The 13,848-nt window shown below is 36.7% G+C and overlaps 1 protein-coding gene across 23 annotated transcripts in view; it reads right to left on the bottom strand.

The window, feature by feature from the left end:
• The window catches only part of Dlg2 (discs large MAGUK scaffold protein 2), a 2,050,987-nt gene that overhangs the window by 367,609 nt on the left and 1,669,530 nt on the right, over positions 1-13,848 (bottom strand). For all 23 annotated transcript variants that reach the window (XM_058577380.1, XM_058577376.1, XM_058577381.1 and 20 more), the window contains one exon: positions 1,789-1,945. In XM_058577380.1, the coding sequence (XP_058433363.1) occupies positions 1,789-1,945 (157 nt within the window). The remainder of the gene's footprint in view (positions 1-1,788; positions 1,946-13,848) is intronic.

The following is a 13,848-nucleotide window of genomic DNA, read 5'->3' as shown; positions in this document are numbered from 1 at the left end:
ATAAAACTAAGCTCCTATTCAATTTTCCATTATTCACATGATTACCAAAATTCTAATATAGGCCTGAAAACCACAATAGATTTAACTACCTATCATGCCAGAGAGGTAGCTTGATGTAGTGAAAAGAAACAGTCAATGAATATTTGAACAAGGGAAAGGAAATAGGGAAAAAAAGAGGAAGGGAAAAAACAGAAGGAATGAAGGGGTGGCGAGGGAGAGGGAAGGTATAATTAAACATTAAAAGTAAATATTTAAATACTAGTTCTGACCGGTGTGGTGGCACATGCCTATAATCCCAGCAGCTAGGGAGGCTGAGGCTGATTTCGAGTTCAAAGCCAGCCTCAGCAATGGCAGGTGCTTAGCAACTCAGTGAGACCCTGTCTTAGTTCAGTGGTTGAGTGCCCCTAAGTTCAATCCCCAGTACCAAACAAACAAACAAACAAACAAAACAAAAAACAGTTATTGTAATTAGTAAACATTTATTATTTGTTTATTTATTTTTGCACTTCTGAGGATTGAACTCAGGAGTACTCTACCACTGAGCTACATCACCAATCCTTTTTATCTTTCATTTTGAAACAGGATCTCACTAAGTTGCCCAGGCTGGCCATTAACTAGTGACCCTCCTAACTCAGTCCCTGAGTAGATGGTATTACAGGTATGTGCCACTATGCCCAGCTTAATTAATAGACTTAAATTTATTTATTTATGTTTTGATTAATATGTATTAATTAATTCAGTAAATTTTGACAAGTTTTAATTTTTCAGAAACTTATTCTCTTCATTTGAACATGTGGCAATACCCAAAAGTAAACTAAAATGACTTTTAATTATGCAAGATGAATAAGACTTAGAGGTCTACTGTATGGCATAGTGTTTAATAGTTAACAATACTGTATTGTATATTTAACATTTTGTTAAGAGGTAAGGTATTAAATAAGTATTCTTGTCACACACATACACAATAAAAATCAAACAGGGCTAAGAGAAACTTTAGGAGGTGATGAATATGTTTATGGCATCGATTGTAGTAACGATTTCACAGGTATATACAGATCCCCAAACATTAACTTGTATATGTTAAAAGTATACAGTTTTTTTTTTAAAAGAGAGAATGAGAGAGAGAGAGAATTTTTAAAAAAAATATTTATTTTTTTTTAGTTCTCGGCGGACACAACATCTTTGTTTGTATGTGGTGCTGAGGATCAACCCTGGGCCGCACGCATGCCAGGCAAGCCACATCCCCAGCCCAGTATACAGTTTTTTTGTATGTCAATAATACCTTAGTAAAGTGGTCTTAAACATTACTTTTATAAAGTGCTTGGTAAATAATAGGTGCTTAACAAATTGTTGATGGTAATTCCTGAATTTAGGTAAAAATACTGCTGCTACTATTTATCACCGTCACTAAACTGTTATAGCATTATCTCAGGCATTTTTTAATTAATTATATACAGCAAACTCTACATATAATAAATGTGCAGTTTTAAGATTATGGTGTCAAGTGGGCAGAAAATTTGTATTTTCATAAGATAAGTAATATACAATTTGAAAAAGTCATGCTTCTAATGTTCTTTGCATAGAAATATGTCTCATAAGATCTAAAATATTACCACCTTTACCTTTATTGTAAGGATTTCATGGATCAAGCACCTAAGCAACCATTTAAACTGCAACAGTAAGCACCTGAAGCAATAATACTCTCATCCATGTTTCCTTTGCAACTCATGTGACTTTTTAAAGAAATGTCAGATTTACAGGGAATAAAGAATAAAGAGAAATACTCACTGATAGGATCTGGTCTCCTCTCTGGAGCTCCCCACTCAGGTCTGCTGGTCCACCCGCCAGAATGAAAGATACAAAAATACCTTCTCCATCTTCCCCGCCCACGATGTTGAAGCCCAAGCCAGTGGAGCCTTTGTGCAGGACCACCTTTCGGGGCTCCCTGTAGAAACAAGTGGAGAACATTCTTCACAGGGTGACCACTCAAGATTTTGTGTTCTTTTTCTTTCATTCAAATATATGATACCTATCATTCACTGCCTATGATAATGGCCTACCAAAGTAAGGTACATTTTCTTATCAAGAGTCATTCACTGTAACAACTATCAAAATACCATTCAAAAATCATTCCTTAATTCCCATTTTCTTTTCTTTTTTTCTTAAACATATGAAATTTTTTATACCTTTATTTTATTTATTTATTTTTATGTGGTGCTGAGGATCAAACCCAGGGCCTCACACAGGCAAGGCGAGTGCTCTACTATTGAGCCACAGTCCCAACCTCCCCCCTCTTCCCCATTTTCTTTTTATTTTTTAATTGATTTTATTTTTTTAAATACATCATAGCAGAATGCATTACAATTCTTATTACACATATAGAGCACAATTTTCATATCTTTGTATGTAAAGTATGTTCACGCCAATTCATGCCCCCCATTTTCTTAAACTAGGTTTCCTTCCACTTTTCTTTTGTGTAAAATATCTTGTATTAGGCATCACAAAAGTACTCAGTGATTGGATGTATCCAAAAGGGGGGATTTTGGGAGATAAAAGAATGGACTGGATCTTGAAAGATCTCATATGCCAGACTGTGGGTTTGTTGTTTGATTGTTCATTAAAATTTTTAGGAACTGAGGACTCATTGGAAGATTTTGAGGCATTACGAATATTTCAATCTATTTTGGGAAGATTAACAAAAATATATGTAGGGTTGATGGAGAGGGAAGTGCAGGTATGATGGGAGGCAAGGAAATATTTAGGATGTTGTCCAAGTAATCCAGGTGTGAAGAAGGGACAGACTGAAGAAGGGTGCCAGCAAAGAGAAGGAAAAAAAAAGGACAATATAAAGGAAGAAATTTGAAGGGTAAAGCAGTGGGTCCAGAGACTGACCCAGGCTTTAGAGAAAGAGAGAGAGCCTCTAAGTAACTGGCAAAAGGAGGAGGAGTGGATGCAAGATAATGAGGATGAATATGGTTTTGACATTGTCAGCTAGTGGTGGGATACCCATCTGGACATGTTTTGAAGTAGTTGGAGATACGAAGTAGGAAATCAGGTCCTCAGAGAGAAGTGCAAATGAAATGTAGATTGGGGGGTTACCAATAAAAAGTGAGAGATCAAATTTTGAGCAGTTCACTAAATTTGTGTAGAAGCAAAAGAATTATAGAACTTATAAGAATTTTAAAAGACACCTAGTTTAATTTTCTAATCAGTAGTTGAAAAAAGTGTGTTTGTAAGCCTTAGTTATGACCAAGCTGCCTTTTGTATCATCTACCCTCCTCTCCCAAACATCTAAGTTCCAATTACTCAAGTTGATCTCCTATTTTTTAGCTATCCATGATCAATGATGTAAGAATAGTAAAGAGTAATCCAATATATTTTATACTAATGGCACACAGATTTTTTGCTACCCCTTTTCCATGTGTAAAGTGATGCATCATATCTTTGTCTAGGCTTATTATAAAGAAGATAAGAAAAGTCACATCATAGCTTGAACTGTCAGTGATATATTACATAGTGATGCAGTCATAGGTAGAGCTAATTGACATAGAGCTAATTAATTTCATCCTGCTAATGCTTTATAAGTACCTCCTGTACAAGGTACTGTTCCAGATGCTCAGAATGTTTGCAAATTATATAAATATCCCTGCTCTTGTGGCTTGACATTATAATGAGGGCAGACCACTAATAAGCAATGGATATAATACATAAGTTTATTACATAGTATGCTAGAAAACAACAAGTATTTTGGAGGAAAAAAAGCAGAGTAGTATAAGAGAGGATAGGTTGTGGCAGGGACGGGCCTGGGTTGCATTTATTGAGAAGAGATATTTGAGAAGGGACTGAAGAGATGAGGAAACTAGTCATGTAGGTATTAAAGGCAGAGCATGTCACTAGAGGGGACTGTTTATACAGAGACCCTGCTTTGGGAAGGTGCCTCGTGCTGTCAAGGAAGAATCAGGTGGCAATTGAGGCTAAGGTGAGTGAGTGAGGGAAGGAGAATCAGTTTGAAAGCTACTTCTCTTACCACCCTCTACCTCCCACTAAAGGTGATCACTATTCCTTGGGCCACATTGTCCTGCACACATAGCTCAACTGCAGCATTTTTAGTGTGCAGTGATTGCTTCTCATACCCTTTGAAGAAGAATGTGAACTCCTGAAGCCCAGGAACCAGTATTTCCCCAGCAGTAGAAGATACCTAACAAGTTGCAGGAATTCAGGAAATGGTTATTGAATGAATGAATACATTTTCTGAGGTGATTTAAACCTCTACTTTATATTATAATTATTTATGCAAATGTCTTTCCTTCTTGGTACAATTTTAGTCAGGGATGACAGTTTTTTTTTTTTTTTTTGGAATGGGAATTGAGCAACATTTCCCCCACCACACACTTTTTTTGTATTTGTATTTTATTTAAAGACAGGGTCTCACTGAATTGCTTAGGGCCTGCCTAAATTGCTGAGGCTGACTTTGAAATCCCAATCCTCCTGCCTCAGCCAGTTGAGCCGCTGGGATTATAGGTGTGCACCACAGCGCCTGGCAGGAATGTCAGATTTTAAAGTAAAATAAGTCCACAGGTCACACAGGAAGCACAAATGAGTGAAGTAGGCTGAAAATGAATTATAGCAAACTGGGGACTGTGTTTCATCTAAAGCAAGGATGCTGCTGTTCGACTCCAGACATCAGCTCCAGGCAGGAATGAAAATGGAGAATATCATTCTAAGTTAAATAAGCCAGTCCCAAAAAACCAAAGGCTGAATGTTCTCTCTAATAATGTGGATGCTAACCTACAACAAGGGAGGTTGAGAATGGGGAAGATTATAAATTCATTGGATTACACAAAGAGGAATGAAGGGAAAGAAGAAAGGATGGGAATAGGAAAGACAGTAGCATGAATTTAACAGAACTTTCCTATGCTCATATATGAATACATGACCAGTGTAACTCCACATCATGTAAAACCAGAAGAATGGATCCTAATTAGAATAAGTTATACTCCATGTATGTATAATATGTCAAAATATACTCCACATTATGTTTATCTAAAAAGGACAAATTTTGAAAAAAAAGAAGGAAAGAAAAAGAAAGTTCAGGATTCAAAAAGGAAAATCATTACTTAAACCTGAAGGATTTTTGGTACTAAGGAAAGTATACAAATGTTTCCAGCCATCTTTCTCAAATGTGAGTCTGTCCATGTTACTTACTCGCTCAAGAGACTTTTGGGATCTTCATGCTCTCAGAATGTGGTCTAAGCTTCTAAGTATGACATTTGGACCTCCCATAACTTGTCCTTCACCCATCTTTCCATGCCTAACTTCATCATGTTCCCTTGTACCTATGCTCTGCCATGCAAAGTGGCCAACCATAGCTCCTCGTACAGGTTGTTGATGCCTCATGTCTTACCTAGGCTCTTGACTTTGGTCAAAATTGTGCCTTTTCTTTTTATTCTCACATATCTAATGAACTTCTGCTTGATCTTCAAGACTGAGGCCAGGTGCCATCTCTCACTGCCCCTTCCATCCTTTCCTCCAGATAAACTGACCAATTCTGTTTTTGAAACCACATTTTCCTTTTATTAACACCATTGTTACTGCCTTTACTGTTCCCAAATTACTTTGGTTATACATCCATCTACACTGTGAATCTGTGTGGTCCTAAAGGAAAAAAAGGGTCTCCAAGCTTTTTTTTTTTTTTTTTTTTTTTTTTTTAATAATTTTGGAGACTAGAATAGCTGAGCACACAGAGACACACACAAGAAGATATGTTTCATGAATAAAGAGAAAACAAGTGGGGTGTTGGGAGAAGTGATATCGAATTGGGTTCTACCACTCTAAAGCTCTGTGAGAACCCCATATGCCCTCTGTGGGTCAGGTTCCTTGCTTGGATAATATTAGGAATACTAGTGGCTCATGGATAAGTGGCAAAATTCAGATAATATAAAGGACAAAATCATTTATAAAACTAAAAAGTGTTAAAGAAAAGTATACATTGAGATGCTATTTCCAGTCATCTGGCAGATGAGATACACTGAAAAGTTCTCCCTTTATAAAGCAGCTAAAGATCCTGAATAGAATACTTGTAAAACATTTTTAAGTGCCTGACTAAGCTTGAAAATAAGACATTTTCAGAGATTGAAATTAAAGCAGAAATGTTAAGTTCAGAGAAAAAAAGTAAGTACTAAGATAGCAGCAGACTGAAGAGTTCCCAAGTCTAGACTTGATGGCTGTGTGGTAAATAGGATTATTTAGACCCAGATGTGGGGTCAGAGCAGACACCACTGAGCATATTAGGACTTTGACAGTCTATCTGCCAAACAGAAGGTTACAGTCCAAAAATATCAGCCCCTCAGTGATGTCAAGAATACATATTTGCCCTGACTGTGGCCAAAGCAAGAAGAAATGTACTGGGGAACTATTCAAAGCATGTTTTAAGTTGAAGAGGCTACCCTCTAGGAATAGAACTCATAAAGCTAAGTAATTGGGAGAAGAAGAAGGGTGAGCCCTCAGTAGCAGAAAAATTAAGTTGGCAGGATATCTCCAGCATTTCGAAGCAGAGTTCTCTCCAGCTCCATCTGTGGCTCCAGGTTGCTGTCCTGATTGGTCAGAGACAGACATGAGATGGGATCATCTGGCCACCCTAGCTCAACCACAATAGTGATTAAAATCATTTGGGTAGCAGATAGCCCTTCCTCAGAGTTCAGAAATACAAAGCAACATGCTCATTAAAACCTGGCCTTCCACAGTGCTTTTCCTAATGAGAGCAAAGTGCTAATATCAGCATGTTTTGTTATCTTGAGCAGGTATATTTCCATTGTAAATTAAAAACAGCATTATAATATATGAACTTGGGTCACCCCTGGAGACACTGACAAAAAATGAGTTTCAGAGCATGTAGACCTAAGTCTCAGATCCAGTACTATGATAAGCCATTAAAGGAGTATTACCCTTCGAAGTCATTGTGAAGAGCCAGATAATCTCCCTGAGTCCTCTTTTCTTTGCTTTTCTGTAAGTGCAACAGTGTTCATGTGAACAATATTATAAAGGAAAAGAGACAGAGGTAGGAAATCAAAGAGATTTCTTTTTTGCACAGTGGGAAAGTACATACTGTTCATATAACTATGAAGGGGAGCAGAGCAAGCTGGTGGCGTGGAGGTCAACTACGGAAAGCTTCAAAGCTGCTGGTTGGTTATGATTCGTGTCTTTAGTATCTCAATAAGCTAGCTCCTCAAAAGACTCTACAATGCATACCTTATATCCAAATAATCACATTGGCCAATTAGTCAAATAAAGGGATTTTGTTGAACTGTTGTTGTAAGGGCACAATGTTAAAATAATGTACAAGAAATTTGGCATTACAGGGAAGGATCCAAACTCTGGGCTTAACAAAACCCACAGAAGTTAGTCTGACTTCAGCAAAAACAGTTATCACATAGATAATGACTCTACACTAAATATACTATGGTTGCTATTGTGCGAGATTAAAAAAAAAAAAAAAACTATTAAGGATAGTATAGTGTACTGTGATAGAGTGAGACAATAGGCATTGGAGCTAGAGCTACATTAACAGATGGCTATCAATTAACAGATGGATAATTCAGGAGATTTTTGAAGTCTATTTTTTTAATAATTATTAAATGATAATATCTATTTTATGGTGGTTTAACGATGAATTGAAAAAACTCTTAAGAACTAGGATCATACAAGTGCTCAGGAGTGGTAGCTCACTTTTTTTCCTTCTAAAAGCTAGAATCTCTGGAAAGCAAATAGGCACACATGAAACAAGAAGTCAGCAACACAGGACTACATGTGCTAAATACCGAATGAGTGCCATGGATACTGAGAGATCATGTTCAGATTAGGTCCTGGAGAAGGTAGAATCTGAACTGACCCTGTGAGGGATGGGTAGAAATGAGATAAGTGGGAAAGGAAGTAGAGGGTACCATATTTCAGTAGATCACTTGAGCTCAGTACCAGAGGAAAGCTATGTGGTTGTGGTTGGAGAACAGGGATGTCTCAGTGTGAGTGATAAGGAAAACTAGATGAATGGATGCCCAGCTAGAAATTTAGATTTGTATTTAGGTAAAAGGAGACATAGAATTTCTGTACCTCAGGGAGATTCCATAAACCTAGTTACTTCTGTTTGTATGCCTATTTACTTCATGTTGTGCTAGTCCTACAATCTCTCAAATTTGTCTTCAAGGAACTTAATTCTAAGAGTTTTTAATGATACCTGTGCTGTAAAGTGCAGGTCTGTGGTTGAGGCTGGGAATATAAAGCCTCGAGTTTAACAGCTAAGATCTAACCTGTACATTTTCTAAAACTGTTTCAGCGTTCTTCAGAGAAAATCCTGAAATTAGTTACACATCTGAGATTACATATCATATCCTTGGTAGAGAGAATTAGACAAGTTAAATAGTTTTCTTCCCACAAACATAAATCATCTAAAGATTAGTTCCAATCAGTTTGATTTTGAAATATTTGGAGTTTTTCCTTATTCATGTATGAAATATGATGATATTATAGTCACATTTCCTCTCAACTTGCTTTTGTCTAAATTGATCAAAAGAATAAGAAGCCACTAACACTCGCTCTCACATATGTTTACACTTTTTATAACCATAACTTCTAATCATAATTTCACTTCCAAAGCAAAAGAAAACAGATAACCTTTCTATTTTTCTTTTATTTCATAATATTTTGACTGAAAACTTTCCCATTAAGTTATACATTCTATTCATAATGACATATTTGCTTCTGTTGCTTGTTGCATTTAAAAATTTTAAAGAGCAGTTAATTATGAAAGGAAAAATATTATCAATTCTCTTAAATAAAAGTATAACTTTTGTATAATATTTTTATAGCTGTATCATTTGTTCTTAAGTTTCCATCACCAGTAAATATTGAAATATTGTTTGAAAATCCTATAAAATCCAGGGTATAAGAAAAACTAATATTTGATAGTATGGTTTAAGAGAATAATCTTACATGTTCTTCCTACAGGCAAGCATATTTTATAAAAGATTTTTAAAAAATGCCTTTTAATTTGGAGCTCTGGGGTGCAATAAAATTCTAATTAATTAATTAATTCGAGTTAATTGTTAAACATTCAAATTCTCTGCAATTAGTGGGATGTAAGGAAAATGGCTTTTATCAACTAAATAAAAATATAAGGTTCAAGTTGTGTAGGTCTTTCTTAACTCTAATTTAGATATACCCATATTATTATGAGGAAAAAATTTCCTCTAAACTGAGCTGTTTTCTTTTCTTTCTTTTATTTTCCTTTCCTTCACTCCTCCTCTCCCTCCCCCTCCCCCCTCCCCCCTCCTCCTCCCTATTTTGAGACAGGGTTTCACTTAGTTGCTTAGGGCCTTGCTAAATTGCCAAGGCTGGCTTTGAACTTGGGGTCCTCCTGCCTGAGCTTCCAGAGCTGAGCTGTTTTCTAGTCTCAACTTTAACATTAACTCCTGGGTGTTTCTGAATATAACCTTCTGAACAGGAGTTTCCATGTTGTATAATAAAGGGAATGGTGAGGAAAGCAAGCCAGAACAGCTACAATCCCTCACAACTCTAGCATTGCATATATTTGCTTACTGAAGCAAGTTTCAACCCACATCTAAACCAGAGTTCCATTTGATTAGTCAATAACAACTCAATATTCACTTTGAACAGAAAGACACAAATGACTATTTTTCTTCAAACTGACCTCTCTTTGGCATTGACCTTATAAACTTTCCTCTGTATATTTTTGAAAAGGAAATGTCTGTGGCGATGGAAATGTTTCTAAGATATTTATATTGAATACTTGCAAATGTCTTTGTAAGGAAAATAAAAAGGAGACACAGAGATAAGATGCAGAGGCAGGAAAGATGGCAGAATGGCAGAAGCGCCAAGCTGCCAAGCTTTATTTATATCAAATATGTTACTTTAGGTCATTGGCATCATTAGTATATATTGTTCACTGTATTACTAGTGAGGTTACAGATTTAGCAATATTATTCACCTTATTCCTCAGTTACATACTAAGTTGCAATATGCAATGTTAAGAGTTTTGTGTAGTTCTCAAGGAAGTCTATTGTATAGAGTTACTGTTATGTGGAAGGTTTAGCCTAAGTGAAACACTGTGGTTGTCTTACAAGAGAGTTCCTTTATTCCCAGGAGCTGTGTGCCTGAGATCAATATGGAGGCTGATAAAACTCTAACACAGAGCCTCTTCATGAAGGACATTGCTATAGCAGCCAGGCATCCCTGTCTTTGCACAGAAGTTTTTCCAGCAGCCAGGCATTCCATGTATTGTCCAGAAAATTCCTAGCATCCAGGAATTCTGCATCTTTGCACAGAAACTTCCTAACCACCAAGCATGCCACGGTCATGAAGCTATCAGAGACCTCAGTCACAGACATAGAACCCTTACATGTCTTGGCTATTGTAATGGATAGTACAGTTCTAGAATCTCTTTTTCTCTTGTCAAAGGCACATCACTTTTTTTGGTCTTTGTTTGACCCCTCTGTTCCTTGTTTCCATTTCCTTGAGGGACTCCTCTCATCTGTTTCCTGTTCATAAATGGCATTCCCATAACTTGTGTCCTTGGCTACTTTTTCCTCTCACTCCTCCCTGTAACTCTTCCTCAGAGAGCTCCTTTCCTTCTTGAGGCATCGACCACTCCATCTACACTAGTCCTCCCTTCATTGTTTTCTGTCATAGCCTCCTGCATGTCTCCTTCATGATACTAATATTACAGTGAAATCACTTTGCTTATTTGTTTGTTCCCACTAGAATGTTTTCTTTATGAGAGTAGCAACTCCCTTGTCCCCCTAGCACTTAGCATAGTGCCTGGCACATGCCAGGACCTCCATATTTATTGAATAATTAATAAATGTGTGGTCTTTCATTTCCGTCATTGAGCCATATATCTAGTTTAGATCAATGTCCTCTACTCCAAATTTCCATTTAGCTTCTCCAAAATGAAATTACTATCTACCCCCAGAATTCACTTTAATCCTTTTATTACTTATGTTTTTAAATGATGTTACAAAAGTCAGAAATGTCTAAATTTCACCTCTCTCCTGCTTCTCTAGTACTTCTAATTATCCAACAAATGTCAGTTTTACCTTAGAAAAAAATAAAATCATCCTAACATTGCTCTTAGTTCAGTGTCATGACATCTCAAATCTGAGCTCCTGGACTCTGCCAGGGATCCCTATCTTGGCTGACCCCAAGAGTCCCTCCTTCCTGCACCCTTGCACCCTTTCCTCCATATTGCTGCCAGAGAAATTTTCTTTAAAAATTAACATAATTATTTCATTTCTCTTATCTAAAGTTCCCATTGCTACTACAATACCTGAGAGATAAAATTCTCCTTAATTTCTATCAACTCCCCATCTGCTCCCCACCCAGGATCTGATAAACAACACTCCACTCTCTACTTCTATAAATTTGACTTTTTTAGTTTCTCCATAGAAGTGAGATCATGTGGCATTTGTCTCTCTGTTCCTGGTTCATGTCACTTAACATGAAATTTGACGTTATAGTTAGATAAGAGGAACAAGTTCAGTTCTTCTATTGTACAATAAGGTGACTATAATTAATAAAACTGTATGGTGTATTTCAGAACAGCTAAAAGAGAGGGTTTCAAATGTTTTCATGGCAAAGAAATGATGAATAGTTAAGGTGATGTATATGCCAGTTAATTCTGACTTGATAATGCCATAACATATACAAGTATCAAAATACCACTTTGCCCCAGCTGTCCCTCTCCTCAGTCTATGCTCAAAAGACTTAAAAATAGCACACTACAGGGACACAGCCACATCAATGTTTATAGCAGCACAATTCACAATAGTTAAACTGTGGAACCAAACTAGATGCCCTTCAGTAGATGAATGGATGAAAAAACGTGGCATACATACACAATGGAATATTACTCAGCAGTAAAAGAGAATAAAATCATGGCATTTGCAGGTAAATGGATGAAGTTAGAGAAGATAATGCTAAGTGAAGTTAGCCAATCCCAAAAAACCAAATGCCAAATGTTTTCTTTGATATAAGGAGGCTGATTCATAGTGGCATAGGGAGTGGGAGCATGGGAGGAATAGACGAACTCTAGATAGGGCAGAGGGATTGGAGGGGAAGGGAGGGGGAATGGGGTAATTAATTATGGTGGAAGGTGATGATCATTACTAACCAAAGTACAGGTATGAAGATATGAATTGGTGTGAATATACTGTGTAAACAACCAGCGATATGAAAAATTGTGCTCCATATATTTAATAAGAATTGTAATGCATTCTGCTGTCATACATAAATAAAAAATTTACATAAAATACCACTTTGTGCCTTATAAAGATGTACAATTTTATTTATCAACTAAAAATACAACAAAACTAAAATAAGAATCCTCCTTAATTTTTTGGCCTAGAGTTTTAATGTAAATCTGTACTTGGTGCCATGCTGGGTACTGAAAATAGAACTATAAACACAATTAATTTTTAATTTTATGAGGCTATCATTGTAGGATAATAGGAAGGTACATAAAAATAACGAATTATAATATTCATCCATTCACAACATTTGGGATACATTTTTACGACAGCAGAGCACTGATTTGATATTTAGAGATGGGGAGTGGTAGGACGTTTCATGAATAAGGAAGAACAGCAATGAAGGACGTGAGAAAATGCATGAGGTTTGGGAACAAAGCAAATATTCTCCCATCGACTGGTAGGGCTGCAATGGAGACATGGAACAGAGGCCAGGAAGATGCTCTTGGATAGGATGAACAAAGAGAAATTTTCATTCTTAGGACAATAGAGCAGAGTATTTCTTTACTCATTTAACAAAAAATTATCCAGCAGCTATTGGGGCAGACATTGGCTGGTTCTTGGGCATACAAAGCCTCACAAGACCTCTCTGCCCTTGGGAAGTTTATACTTTATGTTTGGTATTGACTGTGTTGTCTCCCAATAGATATGTTGAAGTCCTAACTCCTGATAGCTCAGAATATGACATATTATAAAATAGGGTCTTTACAGATATATTAAGATGAGATTATGCTGAACTAGAGTGGCCCACTTATCCAATCTGACTGGTCTCAAAAGAAAATCAGGTAAATATAGAGGTATCCTGGGAGAATATCAGAGGCAGAGAATGGAACAATGCAGCTGCTGGCCAAGGAACACTTGAGATTGCCATCAAATCAACAGAAGCCAAGAGAAGCAAGGAAAGATTCCCCAGTAGGATTTAGAGGTACCACGGTTCTTTGTCACCATGATCATGGACTCTAGTCTCCAGAGCAGTGAGATAGAGAGACAATAAATTGCTTAACATGAAATCTGACATTATAGTTAGATAAGAGGAACAAGTTCAGTTGTTTTTAAGCCACTCACTTTGTGCTGATTTGTTATGGAAGCCAAAGAAAGTTAGCATACTCTGGTAGTTGCTACCTGAGCCCATGCGCATGTGCATCACCTGGTTAGGGAAGCAAAGGGATTACCCAGGCTGATCCAATCACTATGAACTGTCACCTTAGTAAATGGAGTTGAAGTAAAAGGCTAGTACAATTTTGTATCTGGGCAATGACCTTAGCATTCACATGACAAGTCTTCCCCCAGACCTTGTTAATAGAATTTCAGAAAATGCCACATAATTAAGACATCTATGTAAGAATTACTATAGAAAAAAGTGGCAGAATACTTTAAATACACATTAATTACTATTGATGTAACTTATTTTTAAAGTTAACATATAAAGATATAAAATACTTCTCTAACCTTTAACTGTTGTTGAATTCTTCAAAATTCTTCTCTTAAACATTCATCTGTCCTCTTCTCAGGGATTGCTGATACTGCTTAT

The sequence above is a fragment of the Marmota monax genome, unplaced genomic scaffold, assembly GCF_021218885.2.
Source record: "Marmota monax isolate L192 unplaced genomic scaffold, Marmota_monax_Labrador192_F-V1.1 WCK01_AAM20220418_F8-fsc00096, whole genome shotgun sequence".
Taxonomy (NCBI): domain Eukaryota; kingdom Metazoa; phylum Chordata; class Mammalia; order Rodentia; family Sciuridae; genus Marmota; species Marmota monax.
Note: the sequence above shows the minus strand (reverse complement) of the source record. Positions and strands in the feature narration are given on the sequence as shown.